Source organism: Cupressus sempervirens, chromosome 2, assembly GCF_028749045.1.
Source record: "Cupressus sempervirens isolate cs-2001-9-10 chromosome 2, ASM2874904v1, whole genome shotgun sequence".
Classification (NCBI taxonomy): Eukaryota; Viridiplantae; Streptophyta; class Pinopsida; order Cupressales; family Cupressaceae; genus Cupressus; species Cupressus sempervirens.
This window is the reverse complement of record NC_143119.1, coordinates 119,075,566-119,098,514: the sequence shown is the minus strand read 5'-3', so window position 1 is coordinate 119,098,514 and position 22,949 is coordinate 119,075,566. Positions and strand designations below refer to the sequence as shown.

General features: G+C 33.1%; 1 protein-coding gene across 1 annotated transcript; it reads left to right on the top strand.

Annotated features, from left to right (window-relative positions):
* Positions 1–18,236: 18,236 nt before the first annotated feature.
* LOC149571303 (tetraketide alpha-pyrone reductase 2-like) lies at positions 18,237–20,782 on the top strand. The gene is made up of 6 exons (XM_089812852.1): positions 18,237–18,386; positions 18,673–18,845; positions 19,203–19,391; positions 19,745–19,907; positions 20,084–20,276; positions 20,439–20,782. The coding sequence occupies exons 1-6, from the start codon at positions 18,269–18,271 to the stop codon at positions 20,578–20,580; spliced, it is 978 nt and encodes a 325-aa protein (XP_089668978.1). The 5' UTR covers positions 18,237–18,268; the 3' UTR covers positions 20,581–20,782.
* The last annotated feature ends 2,167 nt before the right edge of the window (positions 20,783–22,949 follow it).

Sequence of the window (22,949 nt, the reverse complement as noted above, 5' to 3'; positions counted from 1 at the left end):
CCATGTGCTTACATTGCCACAATAAAAGGTCCATCATAGCATGGTACATATCATCTTCCAACTCCAACTTCACTTGACTTGGGAGACAGACTTGAGGACTTCCATCTTCTCATTGATGATGATTCTTCTACAGTTGTTGCGAGGGCTCATTCTGACCCTCATGTCCATACTCTACATGATCAATCTTTTGAGGTTGGCATGATTGTGGATCCTTATGAACAAAAATTAGTGGAGGTCTCTTTGTTAGTTGAGGAGACAAATGTTTCATTGGAACAGGTTCAACAGACATCCTTGATCGATCTGCATTCATTCTTTTCAACACAGGTGGAAGGGGTGATTTTCAGCATCAGTACAGGGATACTTGAGTAGGTTTTAGGGCTAGCACACATCTTTAGGGTTGTATCTTTTCCTTTGTTTCTTCCTAAGGGGAGGACCACTATTTTGCATTCTTGGACCACCTTCTTCATCAGAGCAGCTTTCATTTGTTGACATTCTTCTTTTGGGGGGGGGGGGAGCCTATTCTATTTCTCTTCCTTCTCTCATTCTCTTATGTATATACAGGATGTATGTCATAATGGGGGGGTCTTGATTACTCCATCCATTAATGCATCCTAACTTATCTCCCTTTTTGGGGGAGGTTTTTTCCCATGAGGCTTTCCCTCTTTCCCCGCTTTATGGGAGATTGCATTTTCATTATGTACTTGGGTACCTAACATGGCCTAGTAGCTGGGACCCATCCTGCATCTTTGTAATGACGCTTTTTTAGGTCATTCATTTTTTTACAGTTTTCTTTTTTTTTCTCTTTGTGAACAAATAATACATGTCATAATTTTTTCAATGCATAGACTCATGTCCCTGAATGCACGATACAATTTGCTTTCCATGTAATTTGATGTACCTCTACATGATTCGCTATGATTTTCTGCACACAATTCCTTTCGTCTCCTTTTTCTCTAACTACGGTGTTGTTATTCCATGGTATATATCTCTTCCAATGTGTCTTGATTCCTTCATACGCATGCCTCTTAAATATGAGTATGGTTCGGTGTGACCCTTCAAGCATTTGATTAAATTTATAATGTGGGTTGTGGTTTTAGACTCGTGTAATGATTGTATAATCATATATTAATTAATAATGATATTAGTAATATCACTATAGTATATTTGCTTTATATATTATCTATAATATTCATTTCTCATATTTAAGAAATATATGTTATTATAATATACATTATAAAACTATTATTGTTATTTGATATTACTTATAATTAAAATTATATATCTCACAAGTTATTATATTATATAGACTAATTTGTTAATCAATTTATTTTCAATAATAATATATGTAATAATATTTAAATACATTATAATTTATTTTATTATTTATTTAATTACTAAATCTTATAAATGTGGGGACATGATATTATCTTATCTATATATATTGTTTTATATTGCCAAATATATCATTATTATTATAATATCATTATTCTTAATTATTATCATTATATAATATGTTATTCGAATGTTCAAATATCCTTAAATTTGGGCTCATGACAAGTCCTCTCCTCTTGAATTTGCTTGTCCTCAAGCAATAATCATTTTCATATTTGTTTCACCTTATATAAAAAAATTGACTACTAGATCCTATTCAAATTTTTACTTATAAGATTACTTCATTCTATTCTATAAAGAGCCACACATGTAGAATGCATTTGAATGCAAAGTATACATATGAATGTATGAAGACACAAAGAAAATACGAAGCATACATATTGATGCATGAAGACACGAAGTAGACACGATGTAGACACATCATACATAACCTTGATTAGATCCTAAAATGCACAATGACTATACTTCTTCGTTAGGCTTATAAACCCTGCAACCAAAAAATAAGCATCAGTACATGCATATATATAAACTTCAAAGAAATTTGAATGATATTAAGTTAATCCAAGCCAATTCCATGGTAAGCCCAAGAGTAGAACTTTGGCCCCCTTGGCCTCGGTGGTAGGTGTTAGGCATCCACATGAGGTGGTCTACTTAGTGGATTGCTTGTTTGGCTAGAAAGGTTCTTGTGAAAAGGAGTCATTACTATCTTTCCCTTAACTAGCACTACAATAGGGTGTCCTAACTGCTCTCCCTTAATTGCAGACTCCATAGGAAAGTTGATAGGGTACCCTTACTATCTTCCCCTTAACTAGTACTACAATAGGGTGTTCTCCCCTGATTGCAAACTCCATAGGAAAGTGGTAGGATTCCCTTACTATCTTCCCCTTAACTAGTATTGCAATAAGGTATCATAGCAACTCTTCCCTAATTGTAGACTCCATAGGAAAGTTAAATATGGCCTTTCCCTTAACTAATACTACACTAAGGTGTCTTAACAGACCTCCCTTAATTGTAGACCCCATAGGAAAGTTAAATATGGCCTTTCCCTTCACTGATACTACAATAAGGTGTCTTAACAGACCTCCCTTAATTGCAGACCCCATAGGAAAGTTAAATATGGCCTTTCCCTTAACTGATACTACAATAAGGTGTCTTAACAGACCTTCCTTAATTACAGACCCCATAGGAAAGTTAAATATGGCCTTTCCCTTAACTGATACTACAATAAGATGTCTTAACAAATCTCCCTTGATTGAAGACCCCATAGGAAAGTTAAATATGGCCTTTCCCTTAATTGATACTACAATAAGGTGTCTTAACAGACCCCCCTTAATTGCAGACCCCATAGGAAAGTTATAGACAGTAGGGTTTCTATATAGACTTTCCCTTAACTAGTACTACAATAAGCATTTTATAGACCTTCCTTGATTGTAGACTCCATAGGAAAGCTACTCTAAATCCCTAAATCATTTCTCAATTTTGCACCTTTATGATTATATTAATTAAGAAAACTTATAATTTCATATTTTTCATTTATATTTCATTTTTCAAATACTGAGTAACTCATATTTAGGCAAAAAAAATAAGATTAATTAAAACATGTTACCCAAAACATTAGGCCCACATATTTATTCCAATCATTGATAACTTTATCGATAATTTATCATACTTTTTTTCTTTTTCTTTTTTAAAGTATAAATATAATTCAAAATTAGTAAAATTAATTTATTTCTTTCAAATAAATAACTAATAAATAACACTTCATATACGTACCTCATATCATGAGCATACCTTTTCTTGTTATTTGAATGAATTTCACTATTATTTACAAGGCTCCATGATGTTTTCTCTTATGCGATGTGTCAAATTTTACTGAAGCAGCTCCAAGAGGGAACTATGGAATGTGTTGACTCACACAGACCCATACAGAGTAATAATAGGCACTTTAGTCACTTCTACAATTGAATACATGCCCGCTCTTCAAAATTCCAAGACTTACTGAATAGCTTTCTCTCGTCGATGAGGCAAGCATACTTGATTATGATTTCATTGCTCAATTTAAACCTTTAACCTATTGTGCCTTCCTCTCTTCATTCGTTTCTCTTGTATGCCAAGCATAATTAAAGCTGCAGTTATTCTTCCTTCAACCCTAAGACTCTAGCACTTCTACTTGGCTATAAATAGCCAAGAATAACATCAATGCATCTCATCTTACAGATAAATATGTCTGAAGAAGATCATTGATTAAGTTATTTTTTACAGGTTAAGTGTGCACATCATTGATTATACTCTTAATATCCATGTGTCCAATAATGGTACAAGAGTGTCTCCTCTAAGAGCCTTAGCCATATTTGATTATGGATGAAATCATCACTCACTTTATGTTCCTTGGAAGTTTTACCTTGGCCATACTATATAATTGCCACTTATCCCCATTCGACTGTATATCTGCTACATGTGGACTCAGGTTTATAGATGGACTCTTTTTACTGATGCTGACGCTACTTTTATTTAATAATCAATTTGCTTTATTCAAGCATGGAACAATGCAGGATTTTAAATCTGTTCGCAGGTATAGGAATTGCTTCCGTATTCCAAAAACACTTCCCAACTCAAAAACCTTTTTGCATGTATATTTAAATGCTCTTGACTTCATTACCAAACACGTTTCCAACTCTCAAATTTCACCCCATCAATCTCTGTTCCAGAGTTCTCTCTCAATTCTTTCTTGTACTTTGGTGCCTTGATATGCAGAATGTTCTCATAGATGGATATTTTTGTCTAATCCAAAACACTCAGATAACTACCCTCCACCATTAAGGGACCACTATTCAACATCCATTCTTTGTCTATAGTAGCCGCATAGATAACTAAATGGAAATCTATTTGATAGAGGCTTTAACTGATAAAATTCTTGTGGCATGAGCTCCTGTGAGTTCTTAGCTACAACATCTTTGTTAATGCCTCAATGGAGCCTTTATTATTATTATTTTTTTTGAAAGCATTGAGCATCTTCTTAGAACTTTTTATCACCATATTTCACAATTTCCCTAGTTGATCTAACTCAATTGGGAGCTCTCCTAAATTGGTATATTTTAAATGTAGCTCTCTCAGGAGTGCCTGTGAACTATGTGACGTGGAAACTCTTTCAATTGCTTGCAACTGTCAAGGTTCAAAATCTCTAGCTTTCGGATGTTTGCAAAGTCCTATGAGTCAAGTGTGAGTTTTTCACATCCCTCTAATTTCAGATATTGCAAGAGTATGAGGTGCTTAAATGACTCTGGTAAAATCTTCAGCTCGATGCAACCAGACAGATCTAGACGTTGCAAATTTCTCAGATTGCCAAAGCTACTGGATAGTGATGGTAACATTACACATGAAGACATATTTAGATGCTGCAAATTACCCAAACCCCCAAAGTTGTCTGGCAGTGAAGATAACTTTTCAAAGGAAGAGAAGTCTAGGTGTTGAAGTTTTCTTAGATCTCCACTCTAATGATATTTGGTGATTGTAATTACATTACAATGATGAGGACCTGATTTTTCATCATAGATACACTGCAGATAAGAAAATGGAAACTATCCACCATCTTCTAGTTTCTTATTCTTGCCTTGTGCAGAAAAAAAAATTTCTTCTCCCTTCACATGTGAACTCCCTATCCAAATTTCCATTTGGTTTTTTAAAAACAGTATTCCTTCACAAACTCAGACCGATGTCTTCCAGCAGTGTTGGATCTATGGTCTGGCAACCATGTGAAAAGATCTTATGACTGTCTTCCCATCCATCCAAACTCGAACAGATTATTCTACACCACTTTTCATTCACTGTATTTCTTAGTTGTCTATTCAAAAGCTAGGAAGGATCTATGACCTGTCAACTTTTCTCTACTAAGTTTGACAAAGTTATATATATATATATATATATATATATATATATATATATATATATATATATATATATATATATCACAAAGCCAAAGAATTATATTCGTATCTAGATAAAATGGAGAGTCTGCCCCTTGTGTATGTTCCCACAGGATGGCAAGAGCATTGCTTTGATACTACTTGTAATTACCCTTTTTTAGGTCATTCATTTTTTTATGGTTTTCTTTCTTTTTTCTCTTTGTGAACAAATAATACATGTCATAATTTGTTCAATACACAGACTCATGTCCCTGAATGCATGATACAATTTGCTTTCCATGTAATTTGATGTACCTCTACATGATTCGCTGTGATTTCTTGCACACAATTCCTTTCGTCTCCTTTTTCTCTAACTACGGTGTTGTTATTCCATGGTATATATCTCTTCCAATGTGTCCTGATTCCTTCCTACGCACGTCTCTTAAATATGAGTATGGTGCGGTGTGACCCTTCAAGCATTTGATTAAATTTATAATGTGGGTTGTGGTTTTAGACTCGTGTAATGATTGTATAATCATATATTAATTAATAATGATATTAGTAATATCACTATAGTATATTTGCTTTATATATTATCTATAATATTCATTTCTCATATTTAAGAAATATGTTATTATAATATACATTATAAAACTATTATTGTTATTTGATATTACTTATAATTAATATTATATATCTCATAGGTTATTATATTATATAGACTAATTTGTTAATCAATTTATTTTCAATAATAATATTTAAATACATTATAATTTATTTTATTATTTATTTAATTACTAAATCTTATAAATGTGGGGACATGATATTATCTTATCTATATATATTGTTTTATATTGCCAAATATATCATTATTATTATAATATCATTATTCTTAATTATTATCATTATATAATATGTTATTTGAATGTTCATATATCCTTAAATTTGGGCTCATGACAATCTTCATCCTAGTTCGTAAGCTTAAGGGCATTCCCCTAAGTTGCACTTAAGGGGGGGGTGTTGGTGTAAATAAGTACTTTACTATTTACACTTACTTAAGTTTACTTAGGTTTAATGCATTAGTTAATTATTTTGCATTATTTTATTATTTTTATTTGTGAGACACTTAGGAGTTTGCACACCTTTTGGGTTGTCATGTAGATAACACAGGAGTACACAAATCTATTTAAGCACATGGTGTCTACAACATTGTTTTGCATGTCACACTCTTGTAGGCTTATCCTCTCATCACTGCACTTACTTCCATGCTTAATGGAGGATAACCCATATCTAGTGGACATGTACTTGGTTGTATGACACATCATGGTGCTAACTTCTATGCATTCTAGAAGCTCTCTTGAGGCCTTTATATTCAGGCACTCCTAGTGTACTCTAAGGAACCAGTTATTGAATACATTGTTATTCTGATCATACTCTCTCTCTTTGATCTGCTGTGTGCTTGTGTTTGAGTTCTTAGTTCCTAGGTGAATTTTGCCCTTAGGTAAATTCTTACAAGGAGAAAACCCCTAAGGAGAGAGAACAAGAGGCAATACAAACTTTAGTAAATTTGCATACTACAAGGACTCCTACCAAGTAGCCAAGCATTGATGTAATAGCACTGCAAATTTCAACACCAGGCTCGAGCTCCACCATGGTAGCAAGGGTACTTCACTATGGAGACTCTCCACTTGATGAAGAGATAGTCATACCAAGTTATGACTACAAGACAATGAACCTAGCATAGATAAATGAATTGCAAGAGGCACTGGAAAGAAAAAAGAAGCAAGAGATACTTAGGAATGAGTATAGATAGAGGCAAGCACTTATAGAAATCAAAGACATCTTTCTTGATGCATTCAACTTGCTAGTACCTGATGAAACAAAGCCCATTATGGAGTAACTATCCAACATAGTGGACCAGGTAAAAAATGAAGACCTTGATACCAATGTTAAATTATTAGAATGGTCTGAGAAGAAGTTTCAAATGAAGGTTAATGAAAAGATATCTAGTGAGATAGCACTATCACAGGTGGAACTGGCTAAGAAGGTAGAGAAGGTGAAAATAGTACTTGAGAACATATTCTCATTGTACTCCAAATTCTCTGACTCTTCATATTTCATACAAGAGACTAGCTAGAGAATATTGAGCTTGGAGAGGAACCTTAAGATATCAAGCACATAGCTACCTAAGGATCTAGCTCAAAGTGAGAAGCATGTTGCAACAACACTTCACACTCAAAAGGAGTTAGATGTATTAACAGTAGAAGAGGCTAATGTTAAGGCCAAACTAATTCAAATTCAGTCTGCAATCACCCCACACCTAGAAGTATTGCATAAAGAAGTGGCCTATGCAGAAAATGTTTTAAAGAAAGATCTTAATCTTTTTACATTAGAAGGCCTAGTACATCTTGCAGTAGAGACATCCATCCATCTCAAAGCACTGGAAATTGCCTTAGACAATTGGGATGCTACTCTAAAGATGATAATGGAGGTAAATAAAACATTTTTGGCTAAATATTCCATTCATTCTTAGGACCCTTTGACATAAGTGTCAAAAAGGGGGAGATATAATAAAGACATGAGAAAATAAGAATGGGGGAGATATAATTGGGGAGATAAAAAATGAGATCCAAAGGAGAAAGATTACCCAAAAAGGGAGATTTTTGAGTTTTGAGAAAAAAGAAGGTATAGCCAAAAGGATACAAAAACTACAAGGAGATGTGTGAAAGGGGGAGTACAAATAGAGCAAACACAAAGCAGAAATAGAGCAGACTGAAACAGAAGCAAAGGAATGATAAGGAAAATAATGAAAACAACATGAGACAAATTCAGCATGAGGAATTTTGGATACATAAATTGAACATTAGCTCAAGGGGAGTTATGAGTTTTTGAGGATATGTATTATACACATTGAGATCAGATTCATAATGCTTAGTTAAGTGTTTTTGCCATTCATGTCAAAAGGGGAGATCGTTGGTCTCAGATTGATTTTGACAATTGAGTGTCAACACACTTAACCAATTTCCAAGATGATGCCAAGTATAATATAGACACTAAGCTATAGTATGTGCCCACGAGCTAGAGATTCAATAGGTGTCAAGTAAACTTTAGGTGTTGAGTAAAATTCAGGTATCGAGAAAGTATCAAGAAACAAGTGATAAGTGATGCTAAGTCACTATAGGTATCAAGCAAAGTATTGATGTTGAGTGAGAAAAAGTTACTATAGATGTCAAGCGAGACAAAATTCCTATATGTGTCAAGCATCAACAATTAGTAAGTGTCAAGTAACACAAAATCAACATATGAGTTTGTACCTTCACAAATTCAGATGTAGACCATTTTTTAGCCAACTCAAGATGAATCTCGAAAGATCTTGAAGATAAGATAGAATCTTTTACATTACCTATTTAATCAACATGCAACCAATAAGAAAAATGGAGAAAACATGCAACCAATAGGAAAAGTGAAAGAATTTAGCGGGAAAAGAAGAATGAATATTGATCGTAGATTCATACCTAACCCTAAGTCTTCGAAGCCTTTAAAAGGAGGATGAAACTCCATAATTCATGCGAGTTTAATAGAGATATATGGAATGCTAGCAAAGTTTAGAAGGGTGTAAAGACTTAGAGAAAGAAGAGAAGCATTGCAGAATTCAATTGATTAGAACAGAGTATCAACACTTCAAATAGAGACATATCAGATCAAGGAAGGATCAAAATCAGACTGAGCAGAACAAGGATCTAGAATTAGCAATTAAAGATTGTAAGTCATCGAGTCAACACATTATAATACTTTCTATCCATTGTATTAGGAATGAAAATTCTATGATGATAGATTGGTCTAACAGCCATGTTGTAAGGCTTTCAACAAGGTGCTAAATCCTTTAACAGGATAACATTCCAAGTGAGTGTTTGTAAATCCTTTAACCAAGTCACTTTTAATAGGGTGAAAAGTCTTTAACAGGACATGCCTTTCACAAGGAGAACCATTGGAAGTGGTCAAACTTTGTAACCTTAAACAGTTATATATTGCTACAGTGATAATTTGTGGGTGTCAGCCCCACCCCAGTTTTACCTTCTTATTTTGGAGGGTTTCTGGGTGACCAAAATCTTGTGTTATCTATTTTCATGCATGTCTTTATTTTTCATGTTAAGTAGATATGTTAGATGCATGTGAATGATCTTAGCTAAAATGTTTTAAAAGGTTAAAGTTAGTTACTTCTGATTCACACACCCCCACCCCCCCCCCCCCCCCCCCTCTCAAAAGTAAATCTTCCCATTTGTAAATTCCAATAATTGGTACTATTTTCCCACTTCAAAAAAATACTAAATGTCATTAATTTCATTTAATAATATCGTTTGACATTGTATTGTTTCCATTAATAATCTATACGTTATTTGTGAGAGAGGCTTTATCTATAACATAATATTCGTATGATTTCATTTAGAGCATTTAAAGTGAAGTAAGCAATCCCATGATGTTTGACAAACTAATTACTGCATCTCTATTTCCACCTACTAATCTCTTTCCAATCGTCGCTTGTTACATCTCAAGATGTGTCATCATGTAAGCATTTCTTTAAACCTCCATCCTTATCCAAAGTTTCCCTCATTTCATTTTTACACTCATTTTAAGTAGAAAAAATACCTTCCAAAGGAATGAAGTAATAAACATATTTAATTTCCATTAAAATATGTGATTTCGAATGTCTTGCAACTACTATATTACAACTATTACTGATAATAATAAAATTACATTCTTTTGTAACTTGAATGAAAGAGGGCATAGTACATTGCATAGGAAGACTTTTATAAGTTGTTATAAATATTAAAAGGACTTGTTGATGTAAATTGTTATTGATTTTTCATCTAAGTTTGTTTAAAGATTAAAGATGAAGATTTTATACTTTTATCTATAAGTATAAATCTTGTATGAGGTTATATTTTATTGCAATATGTAGCTTAAAAATAGATAGATGGCTCATACCTTAGACTATAAAAACTCATTTTTCATCAAAGTATTAAAATTAAAAATTAGTTTTGAAATGTATTTTTTTCTTTTTATAAAGTGCAACCTATATAAGTTAAAAATGAATTTATAGTCAAGAGAAAATGTAAGTAGTGTATTGACTTATTCAACATTTTTGAAGGAAATTTCACCATACCATGAAAGATTTGTCCAATAGTGTAGCACTCATATGATCATAATATTTTGTGCTCAAACAAGATCTTCAAAGACAATTTCAAACCCCAAAATTTAAAAAATTTAAAAATAATAATGGTAGGTCATGTTATCAATATAGGAGATGCTCTAATACCATGTAGGAGTTGGTGTGCAAAATAGATGCAAAAACTAACTTCATAGAAGCCAATGGAAATACCTACAAGCAAATAACCTATCACGAGGAAGAGAGAAGAAAAATAAAAGAAGGGAACTTTGCAAGTGAAAGAAAGTATTCACATTAATCAACCAACTACAAACAAGAGAGAAAACCTCTCAATGTGAGAGATAAAGCATCTCAAGATTTTGCAGGAATGCAAGTTATGCAAATTACAAAAAGAAGAGGAGTGATCTCCTTACAAAGGAAATCAACCAAACCACTTTAGGAAACCCTAAAGTTGACCTAACCCTAAAGGGATAATATGACATTTAATAAAAGAAAACTTTTATTAAATGTCACCCACATGATTCACTTTGAATGTCATCCACATGAAGAGATAAAAGTGAAACTTCAATAGTGATTGAATAGTGAAATCTTAAGTGTAGATAAAGGTAATTAACCTTTACTCTAACACCCCCCTTAAGATAAGTGACAATGCAACTACAAACAATGCAGAAAAAGAAAGGCAACTACAATGCAACCTTCAATCTTGACAACAAGGTCTAATTAGGTACCCAATCACAACCAAATCTCTATAAAGAGGAGAAATGGAGAAAACCTCATGAGAAAAACTCCAATCCAAAAAAAGATAGCTGAAAATAAACTAGTGAAGGACAATAGAAGCCTCCAAACTAGAGAATTGCTCCAGAAAATAGGAACAATGAGTTATCATTGAAGTACATGAAGAAACCACAAACATTGTCAGAATAACTGCTAATGTGAAAGACCTCCATGACAATAAAACTTGACTAAGTAGAGAAGACTGTAATCGACATGAGTGCTCTTTGATGACACTACTCAAATCAAGAGGCACACAAAAGAAAACAACTAAACTCAAAGATGCAGATGACATCAAACACCAAATCCTAAAGAGTTGATCAATCGAACATGGAAGGTTGCATCCAAAATCTGAATGAAAAGGAGAGTGTTCATATGGTAAGTGATCCATCTCATCGGAATGCATAGGTACCCAACCATTTCATCTACCTAGTACATAGGAATAAATACTAAATACATAGCTCACTCAAATGAACCAAGGAAGCATAAGAAACCAACACTAAGATCCCCCCCTAATGCAAATAGAGTGAGGTTATAGACAACTGAGAAAGTGGGCCAATAGGATTGTGGATCAAGGAACCAAGACCAATCAAGATGTATAGAACATACATAAAAGTGTCAATAGGTACATGCTCTAGACATGAAACATGAGGATAATATCATGCAAGGAACACTCAATTGACATAAGAAGATGGAACTAAAATCCAAACAACTACGATCCTCGATGGCATTTTATTATCAGTGCATGTACAATTAGGCACAAGAAGAGAGATCCCAAGAATACAGTAGAGGGGCACATCATCTCAGTTTGTTTGCATAAAAATGTTATAAATGATATCAATAATTATTACAAGGGATAGAGAGCTATTACAAGAGATAGTACAACCTAAAAGAAGACATCCCATACCACAAAAATGATCCCTAGACCTGAAACAATCAAGATATCCACCATAGTGCAATAGAGGAAAAAATAGAAATGAAAGATCTTGGATCAGAATTTGGAAGAACGACTAGAATTACTGGTGAGAGAACTAAATGAGCTTTTCAAAAAAACAAAGTTTTCAAAAAATGGAGTTCAGCTACTTAAGATATGCCCTCCGGAGTGAAAAATAGAACCCCCATCTTTGATTGCCAAAACAAGCAATTAAACTACATCAAAATCCTGAACTTCCCATACCATTAGAATGGGCTCAAAACTAGCTTTCTAGAGACATCTTGTTTGCCAAAAATGGAGTTTGTGTACTCAAGTTATGAGCAAAAAACTAAACACTACTAAAAAGGGGCCTAAACAGCATGCATGAGGATGATGCAGTGCTGACATCAACATTCTACCCAATAAACTTTGATGGTCTAGGGGTCCTCGCAGTGAAAAAAAGACTGCTATGTGGCATCCAAGTGGTAGTGTGGGCCCTAGTTGCGGATGTGGCATCTGCCATAGGGTAGGTGTTGATGTGGTGTTAGTGTCACTTGGTAGGCGCTAAAGGCACCATGTGGGTAGTGGGAGATGGTGGTTGCATGCAGTGGAGCTTCAGTGGCTATAGGTGGAGGTGGTAGCATCGTTGTCAGGAGGTGATGGGGCCATGGAGTAGCGCTGCTATCGGCGATGGTGGGGCCACAAGGTGGCGGCAATGGCTAGACCACTACTGGGAGGCCGCTAGGTAGCACACATGGCTAGTCGTATGCTACTATGTGGTGGCACATGGTTGGCCTACAAATTTTTTCTTTTTCATTTTTTTGCCTTGTAAGGCATGTCGAGGCCTCCATAGCCAACGATATCCAAATGAGACATATTTTATATGGAAATGGGGGTTCTTGGTGATCTGATGAACGGATCTAGACTAATTGCAATAATGAATGCTTAATAAAATAAATAAATCACAACTTAGCGGAAGTCTTAATTTCATGCATACATAAATGAAATTATGCATCAAAACTTAAGAATTTAAGGTGAAATAAACAGAATTGAGAGAGAAGAAGATAGAGAGTGCAAAAAAAGTTTGATTTCGGAGTTCGCCACAAACCTGACTACATCTCCGGGTCAGCTCCAATAGAGTACGATCGATCCGATTAATCTCTAGAAATCAATTACAAATTATGCACCAAGACCATTTCTTCTAGCACTTCGACAACATAACAGTTCTTTGAAGTACGAAAATGGCTCCAGAAAAATCACCAAGCAAAATCTCCCTATTCCTTTGAAAAAAACTTCACCAAAAACCTACTCAGAATTTCCTATATTTTTTTTCCTCCCTTGAAAGGGTCCCAAAACCCTCTTTTTATACATAAAATTAGCCGAAATTAGGCTAAAACAAAATATGACAATTTTAGGGCCTTTAACAAATTTCTTTTCAAAAATACCCCCTTAGCCTTTTTTACAAGAGTCGGCTACATCAATTTGTGGGGTTAAAAAGTATAACAATGTAACAAAAAGCCTAATTTAAATATGGGTGGTTTAGGAGTTAAAGTTTAAATAAAATGTGGGCCAATAAAATATCAAGTGTTGTTAATAGCGCAACAGCCACGCACTATTTTGAGCAGCCGGCGGTTACGGGTTCCACCCTCGCTGTCCACCTACAAATGACATAGTCGCGCGTCGGTTATTGTTTAAAAGATGTGCGCCACCAAATATAGTAAGCACAACTTGTGGTACAACGACAAAGTAGGTTGGAGTTGTTGGTGGAGGTTACGGGTTCAAAACGCATCCAAAACCTTTCTTTTTTGTTTTTTATTTGTGTTTTAAAACTGCCCCATGATGTCATGATGACGTCATCAAGATTCAAATGACACTTTACCTCTAAAATTCAAACTACCATAACTTTCGCATATGAAGTCCGTTTTCGATGAAACCAACGCTGTTGGGAAGCTCTCGACAGGATCTTTGATTTGAAACCCATTTTTGACCACTTTCAAGATGGTCTAATTTCAACTCTTATTTAGCCCTCTGGTCTTTCTGTTGACCAAAACTTTGACCAAGCGTAACTTCTACATTCGAACTTCATTTTTGTCCGTTCAAGTTGCGTTGGAATCAGGACATTGAGATCTTTCTAACGGTGCAAAAATTTGGAGATTTGAAGACACTTCAATTTTCACTAAAATTGTCCACTGGATCACTTGGGCACTTTGAATCCAATGGTGAGGTCCATTTGGGCTCAAAGTGTTCCAAAAATTTGACCCCCCATACCCACAAAAATACATAAATCAAGAAAGAAAGAAAGAAAAGGCTTCCAATGAAAATTTTGTCCAAAATAGTCAAACTTTATATGAAAATAGGGGTTTTTGGGTTCTTTAAATCCAACGGTGTGGTCCATTTGGACTCAAGGTGCACCAAAAAAATGGCACCTTCAAAACCCAGAAAAAGGGTATCTGAAAACCTTCAATCCAAAAGCTTCGAAAACAAACTTCAAAGAAGAACAAGAAGCTATAGGAAGAGCTCTGATACCATGTAGGAGATGCTCTAATACCATGTAGGAGTTGGTGTGCAAAATAGATGCAAAACCAAACTGCACAGAAGCCATTGGAAACATCTGCAAGCAAATAACTTGTCACGAGGAAGGGAGAAGCAAAAGAAGAGAAGGTAATTTTGAAAGTGAAAGAAAGTATTCACATTAATCAACCAATTGAAAACAAGAGAGAAAACCTCTCAATGTGAGAGATAAAGCATCTCAAGATGTTGGAATGCAAGTTATGCAAGTTACAAAAAGAAGATGCATGATCTCCTTATAATGGAAATCAACCAAACCACTTTAGGAAACCCTAAAGTTGACCTAACCCTAAAGGGATAATATGAAATTTAATAAAAGGAAACTTTTATTAAATGTCACTCACATAATTCACTTTGAATGTCATCCACATAAAGAGACAAAAGTCAAACTTCAATAGTGACTGAATAGTGATTTGAATAGTGAAATCTTAAGTGTAGATAAAGGTAAATAAACTTTAGTCTAACAATCAAATCTCAAGAAGAGAAGTAGATACATAATTATCAAAATAGAAAGTAGTAATACACCTTGGATATTCTTCTTAAAATACCAATTCAATTTTTATGTGGAAATTTGATTAAGAAATAAGTCTATATCTTCTCAAAGTATATACATACAATTATATAGTACTGTAAGTTAAATTTAATATTGATAGACTGTTAAGACATTTACATCTCTTTAAGTGATTAAATTTCATTTTCAAATTAATATTAATATTATTGATCATGTAAAAATTTAATATATATGAGCTAATTGTATAATTGCCAATATTTTAACAAATTAAATTTTAATATATTCATAAGTTTATTAAAAATTAATTAATTTTTTTACATAACTAAAATCAAATTTATTTCATATTATATTACATAAAATTTAATCTTTCTTTAAATAAATAAATAAATTTATAAAATATCTAAAACTAATATTAAAATACTAATATTATAAATTCATGTAGTATCAAAACAAATAATTTTTTAATTCAATTAATCAGAATTTTTAAATTGAGTTTCTTCAAATATTTATAAAGTCATCTTATGGACACTTTGAAGTAATCCCATGCTTGTAGATAGTTAAATGTTCATTTAATTTATTAAAATATAAGAATCTTATAATATTCATGTAAGGACTCCATGTTGACAAAGTGAGCTCACATGACTACTAATATGATATGTTGCTAAAATTTGAAAAATGATACACGTAATTATTAACTTGAAAATGGGTATATTTTTATTTTACTTTTTTTCCATTCCATTTTTCCACATACTTTATTAATTATTTGGAAAAAAGGACTTTTGCATACTCTAAATTTTCTTGTGTTTGAACTCAAGGAATCAAATGTATTTTTAATTTAAAAATGATTTCAACATTGTTTTGATTAAAATTGAATCTATTTAATGGAAGTAATAAATTAGAAATGAATTTTGAAAGAATCCTACAATGTTTTATATTGAAAATAGTTGAATATGTATATTTAAAGTTTTAAATTAATAGAAAAGGTCTATTCATCAAAAAATAAGTGCCATGTATTGGTTTGTATTTATCGTAGATTATAATAGTTTTAATTAATTAAAATAATGAAGTAAAAAATTGATAATATTAAATATAATGTTATTACTAATTGATTAATATTTGATATATATTTTAGATAAAACTTTAATATAAAAAATCTAAATTTCACATAAATGCAATGATACCATTATAACTACTTAATTGTAATTTAGTATATTGATATATTAATACATTAATATATTTTTTTATTATAGATAACTAAACATTTACAAAATAAATAGTATTAAGATGTAGAGATTTTGGCTCTTTTTAGTCTAATAACAAAGTATTTGAAGAAAGATATAATTATTTATATTATATTTTTACCTTTTCATTTATTATTATATCCTTTACATTAGTTAATTATCATCTTTCACAAATTAAAGTATTTAAAATTTAATAGAATCACTAATGATTAAATTAATATTTACAAATCCAAAACTATTTATTTCCATACAAAATTATTTTTTAAAGTGAATGCTAAATAAGACTCCAAATATAAGATTGCGTTTGCCAGAGAATCCTCATTTCTAGCCGTTGATAATGGGAAATAATGACCCAAACGGCTATCCTCTGCAATGGCTAAGTAGAGAGTTCTCACAGGGGAGGCCAATATATATTGAAAGGAGGTTAAGCCGAAAAAAACCTAAAACTCGTATAGAAATTATTTTTATGAAGCTAACAAAAGTGATGTTCAAGTTAAAAGTTGTGAGGAAAAGAAAAATCTAAGAATTCTGAGAAAGCAGCGTTGTTAAGACTAAAGAGAATGAATTTCCGGGTGAAGGAATTGATGCAGCAGAGTGTACTACTGTTCTTATTTCTTATGATCATAAAGAATTATCTTTTCTTTTTAAAATTTTTTTGGGTATAGTCCTAATAAGATTTAAATGATTGTAACTTTTAAACTAGACTTAAGAAGAAGATAATTCCTTACTAAATAATAAGAAGGAAAAACAGTAGTACACTTTTCCGTCAAAGACATCAATGCTTTCACCCAGAGATTCAATCTCCTTAGTCTCAATATGCCCACTTTCATGAAGAGCTTTAGGTATTTTTTTTCTGAAAAACTTTCAACTTGACAACTTTGGAAGCTGTAGGAAAACAATTTTCAGTAGAAGCTCTAAATTATTTTGGCTCAGACCTCCTTTCAACTAGAACCACAGTCAGTAGTTTTGGTGCTATCTTTGGAGGGCATGTACTAACAAGTGTACAATTGGAAGCCAGAGGCAGTGAAGGTTGACAGATTTCCATCATTTCAAGTCAATTTGTTTGATATTCAGAACTCAACTACTTTGGGGATAATGCCCTTTCAACCAATAGGGATATGAGACAGCTTGATGGAACAATATGAATGTATTTTGGTATAGATTGTTGTTCAATAATTCAAGACATTTGTGAATTGGAAGTTAAAAGGTGGTAATCTAGAATCTTGGGAATTTAGTTCACAAGTTATAACTTTTTAAGACTAAGGTACCTTGATGGAATCCTATTTGGTCCAAAAAGTATTTTCCAAGAAAAAAAAAACTTCTAATGAATATGTATATAAGAATAGTATCTTTTGTTTAATGCAATTTTTAAGAAGGCTATTAGAATATCAAGATTTGTGTCACCTTAATGACATCATGAATTACTATTTAATAATGTTGTTAATAAATAAGTTTGAAATTCTTTTATCAGATTCTAAAACTAAAACTATAGTATATTATATATATTTACACAAACCCTTGTATACAATTATTCTGTATTTATTACACTTGCTATTATAGATTAATTTGCTGCAGTATTGATGTCATCATTGCCTAACCAAATCATGCAAGGTTGGCGGATGTTATATTAGGTAAAAATGCCAAAGAGTGTGATACTTGATTTCAAAAACATCAACTGCGTGGCAATGAAGTTATGGAAGTTGAAGGCCACGTTTGTGTGCTCCTGATCATCAGCAGTTGTTGTAAATAGGCTTGTAAACATTTTAGAGTTGAAGCTAATTTGTGTTAATCTTTTGAGCTAAAATGGCAGAGAGTGGTAAGGAGATGTGTGTGACAGGAGGCACAGGATTCATTGCTGCTTATCTCATTCGTGCTCTGCTCAACAAGGGTTATCTTGTTCGCACTACTGTGCGCAATCCAGGTATTTCACTTTCATTTTCATGTATTCAGAAGATTAAGATGCTGATATGTGATATAGAAGTCAGGTTTATTTCTATGCATTATCATTTTTAAGCGTTTGCATACTATCAAATGATGATAGTATTCTTCATCTTGCTGATCCAAAGGTGCTCCAATTCATAAATTACTCTCATAAACTAGAACTTATGCATTGGGACATTCTAAAGATTGGATAATGGCTTGTGAACAGAAAAAGGTTAACAATGTTGTTATATAAACTCTCTAAATCATGCCTTGACTTTGTTTAGATGCTGTGGAGAAGATTGGGTATTTGTGGGATCTGCCTGGTGCAAAGGAGAGGCTCAAAGTATTGAAAGCAGACCTTCTAGAAGAAGGCAGCTTTGATGAAGCCGTGGATGGTGTTCATGGGGTGTTTCATACTGCCTCACCTGTCTTAGTACCATATGATGACAACATCAAGGTTTAACTATAAATTCTTTGCTTATTACAAGATAGATTTGTGTGGATAGATGTGTTATGTACCTTTCGAAGATTAGGTTTTGAGATGCAGCATACACTAATGAAGAAATTAGGCTTGGAAAAATAAGTCTACTTTGACTATTTAACACTTCTATTCTAGAAATCAAGTCTTAATGTGTGATATTTAAGTGCTTAACTTGTAGGAAAAACTGTCTCCCTCTGAACTAATTAACAGATGCATTAGTGGATTTCCAAATGTAAATTACTTGTGGATTTTCTTCACTATTATTTTGATTTTTCAGATTGGGTATAATATTTTTTGTCAATTTTGTTGAATGTGCAATGTATTGCTAAGCAGGAGACCTTGATTGATCCCTCTGTGAATGGCACTCTCAATGTCCTAAAGGCATGCTCAAGATCAACATCTGTGAAAAGGGTGGTTCTTACCTCTTCCTGCTCCTCTATCAGATATGACTACAATACCCAACAACTTCCGCATTTAGATGAGTCCAACTGGAGCAATTTAGACTACTGCAAACAGTACAATGTAAGTATGCTTACCACCTTAATCATCTTGGTACATCTGGATAGAATAAGAAAACTGAAAGGGGTCTTATTTTATTAAAGAGTATGTCATATTTGAATACTCTGCTAATATTTGAGAAAGAACAGAACTATAAACATGGTCAATTTCAGATTAGAGAATGTGGTTAATATCCATGCATTAAAGTTGACATAATTTTTGTCATATTGGTTTTTGAAAGACTTACCAACTGAGAAGTGAGAAATTGCAAGTTATGAATCAATAGAGAGTGATTCTCCACAAAAAGCATGTGTCTCTTAGTTATGATTCTCATCTGCAAATTCTAAATTAGAGTTTTTTTTTTTTTATCATAACAGCTTTGGTATGCATTTGCAAAAACACTTGCTGAGAAAGAGGCCTGGAAATTCGCACAAGAGAATGGGCTTGATCTTGTTGTGCTAAACCCATCATTTGTTATTGGGCCTCTACTTGCTCCTAAACCCACCAGTACTATTTACATGGTCTATAACATAATGAAAGGTTGGTGCTGAATCTAACTTCTACACATTTAGATAGTTTAAAAAAAATAAGGGTTGTAAAATTGCGGGTTTGGGCCATTGGTGTTATTTATACATGATATTTTTAGCAATCCACAGGGTTTGTGCATTAGTTTGGTTACTATGAAAGGTCATGCCTGTGATAATGGATGCGTGCAGGAGGAATTGACAAAACATATCCAAATACAAGGCTAGGTTTTGTTCATATAGATGATGTAATAAAAGCACATATAATGGCTATGGAAGTACCATCTGCATCAGGGAGAATTATATGCTCTGGTGATGTTGCTCATTGGGAAGAAATTGTTAAGATGCTCAAGGAAAAATACCCAACGTACCCAATTGCAGACAAGTAAGTTCAACCATTGGGAGAGGATTAGGTTATATTGTATGTTAGATATCAAAATAGAGTTTTTATTGAAAAACCACTTTTCAAATATCATAGTTTTATGATATCACATGGATCTGATATGTTTGGGCTTCTTGGACGATATTTTTATTGTGATTACTCCAGATGTGGAACAGAGGAAGGGAATGCTACACCCCATACATTGAACACAAGTAAATTAAGAAGTCTTGGATTTGGTAACTTCAAAAGCCTTGAGCAAATGTTCGAAGACAGCATCACAAGTTTCCAAGATAAGGGACTCTTGTAGATTTTGCCCACTGCCCTACTTTGGTCTAAGTAAAATCTTGATGAAACAGAAATATGTTGAAATAATGGATTAAGGGTTGCCTAAAGTTGAGTCATTTGATCACGAGCTGAAAACTGAAATCAGCACTGTAACAATGATCAAAACATAAATAAATTTTAAGTTGTTTGGGATGACCAGAAACTTACAACTCAGTCTGGAGGTATTTGTCATTGATGTGACTGTGGACATTAAATTTCAATGATCTTATCTATAGAACTTGTTTATCATAATGTGTATATATGCATTAGAATGTGGACCATTAAGGGTTTTGAGTACATGTAAATTAAACTGTGTGATTTTTTAAACATTTGATAAACAGATCAATGGTATCAGAAAGTAAATTGTGTAGTTTATCTGTCATATTATTATTACTTTACTGAGCAGAATTTTCACTCTCCTTTGGAAATTCTCTCCTGGATGATAATTTATGATTCATTTAAAACCCTTTCCAAGGGCGCTGTCTATCTTGACACAAAAAGCAACATGTTACATGGGGAGCAAGACAAAATGACATGCCTTGATACTTATGGCCATGCAATGTGTGCCCATTGGGAGTGGGGTCCAATGACAATGACTTCTAGTTTCGGTCAAACACACTTTAATGGAGACAAACAACATTCGTTAACGGAGGTGGGAGGGGTCGCCAGAAAGAAGAATATTTAAATATCATAAAAGAATAGGTTACACTGTGCCCTTTGGAAGAAAGGGCGGGAATGGTTCAAATTTTAACCGTGTGGTCTGATGCAGTTAGAGCCCTAATCTCCTGTTCAATTCACTATGTTATTTAATACATAGTCTATTGACTAGTTTACAACAAGCAACCTCACGACTTCCTTATAGCGTTACAAAATTTTAAATGATGAAGGTTCTAGATGTTGGCAGGAGTTTTGGATTTCAAACTAGTTTTTGGCACTCGAATGGTTGCAAGGAGTAGTTTAATAGCAAGTTTTCCCTGAGTTCCTCGAGTTAAAACCGTAATCTCTTGTTATGTACATTATAAGATGTAAGCTCGTATTATATGTCACCATGTCAGGTTAATTAGAAAGTCGTGTTAATGTCTCATGACTTATTTATTACAAATTTTGAAATTAATGCCTAGTCTTGTAAGCACTAGCTATTCAAACACAAAAAAATGACATGCGACATAGGTAGAATGATATATACCATACTCACATGACATGGTGTAATAAGACTGTGCCACTTTTTGCATTTGGATAGACAACTGCCCAGTTTTGTATTTCAAAATAGTTTTTGGTGCTTGCATTTCATTGCTATGTATACATCCAATATATATATTGTATGTTAAGAAAAGTAAGATGATGTAATGTAATAGAGTCATAGCTATTAGGTGCAAAAAATGATACACTCAGCTAAAACATAAACTAAAACATAAATCTTAAGTTAAGGAGTATATTTGGAAGTTTGAAAAAAACACTTGTCCCCCTTGGTAAGATTTACATTTTAGGTGTTTCTATCATACAATATGATATATCCCATTCAGGGACTACATGATGTAGTGAACATGATAAGAAATAAAAAGTCAAAGCTATGATAACATCAATGTTAAAATCATGACAAAACATCAACTTTAAAACACTAATATCATATTGTGTACGCTATAAGACTAAAAATCCACATTATGAACTACATTTTCTTCATTCTAAGTCAACCTAAGGAGAAATATGATACATGTTAGAAGAGGACAACAGGCAAGAAAACATGGCCTATAGAAGATAACGTGCAAGGAGAAATTTGTCCATCACTCCTAGCAAGGAGTTTCTTTATTTGGATTTTCGGTGGTATGTATCTTGTTTTATTGGATTTTTTTAATGAAATTCACATTGTTATGAAGCAATTCTAGCCATTCTCTTATTTTGAAATCTATCTTGTAATTAGTGAAGGGAATTTGATGGAGAATGGATTAGCAATTAGGGAACAAAACATGTACTTGTAGCCACATAAAATTATCCCGCTTCTTTGGGTTCTTGTGCATCTCTGGAGGGATAGATTGGTAATGATTTAGACAACGTATGTTTATGTGTTAAAACATATCTACTAAAATCAGGGGATAAATTGCTTGAGATCATGTACTACTTTGAATGTGTGAGTTAAAAAGGTACCAAACTAATTATTTTCAATAGTTGGCAGAATTGAACACAATGTTATGCTACAAAAATACATGTGATGTTGGACTCTCAATTGACATAACAGTCAAGTGTTTAATACCACCATAACCAACAATTCAAAATATTGCTAACACTAGTCATGCATGCGACCATGAATATTTGTCAATTTGCCATGATGCTAAAACCATGTATAAGAGGACATTA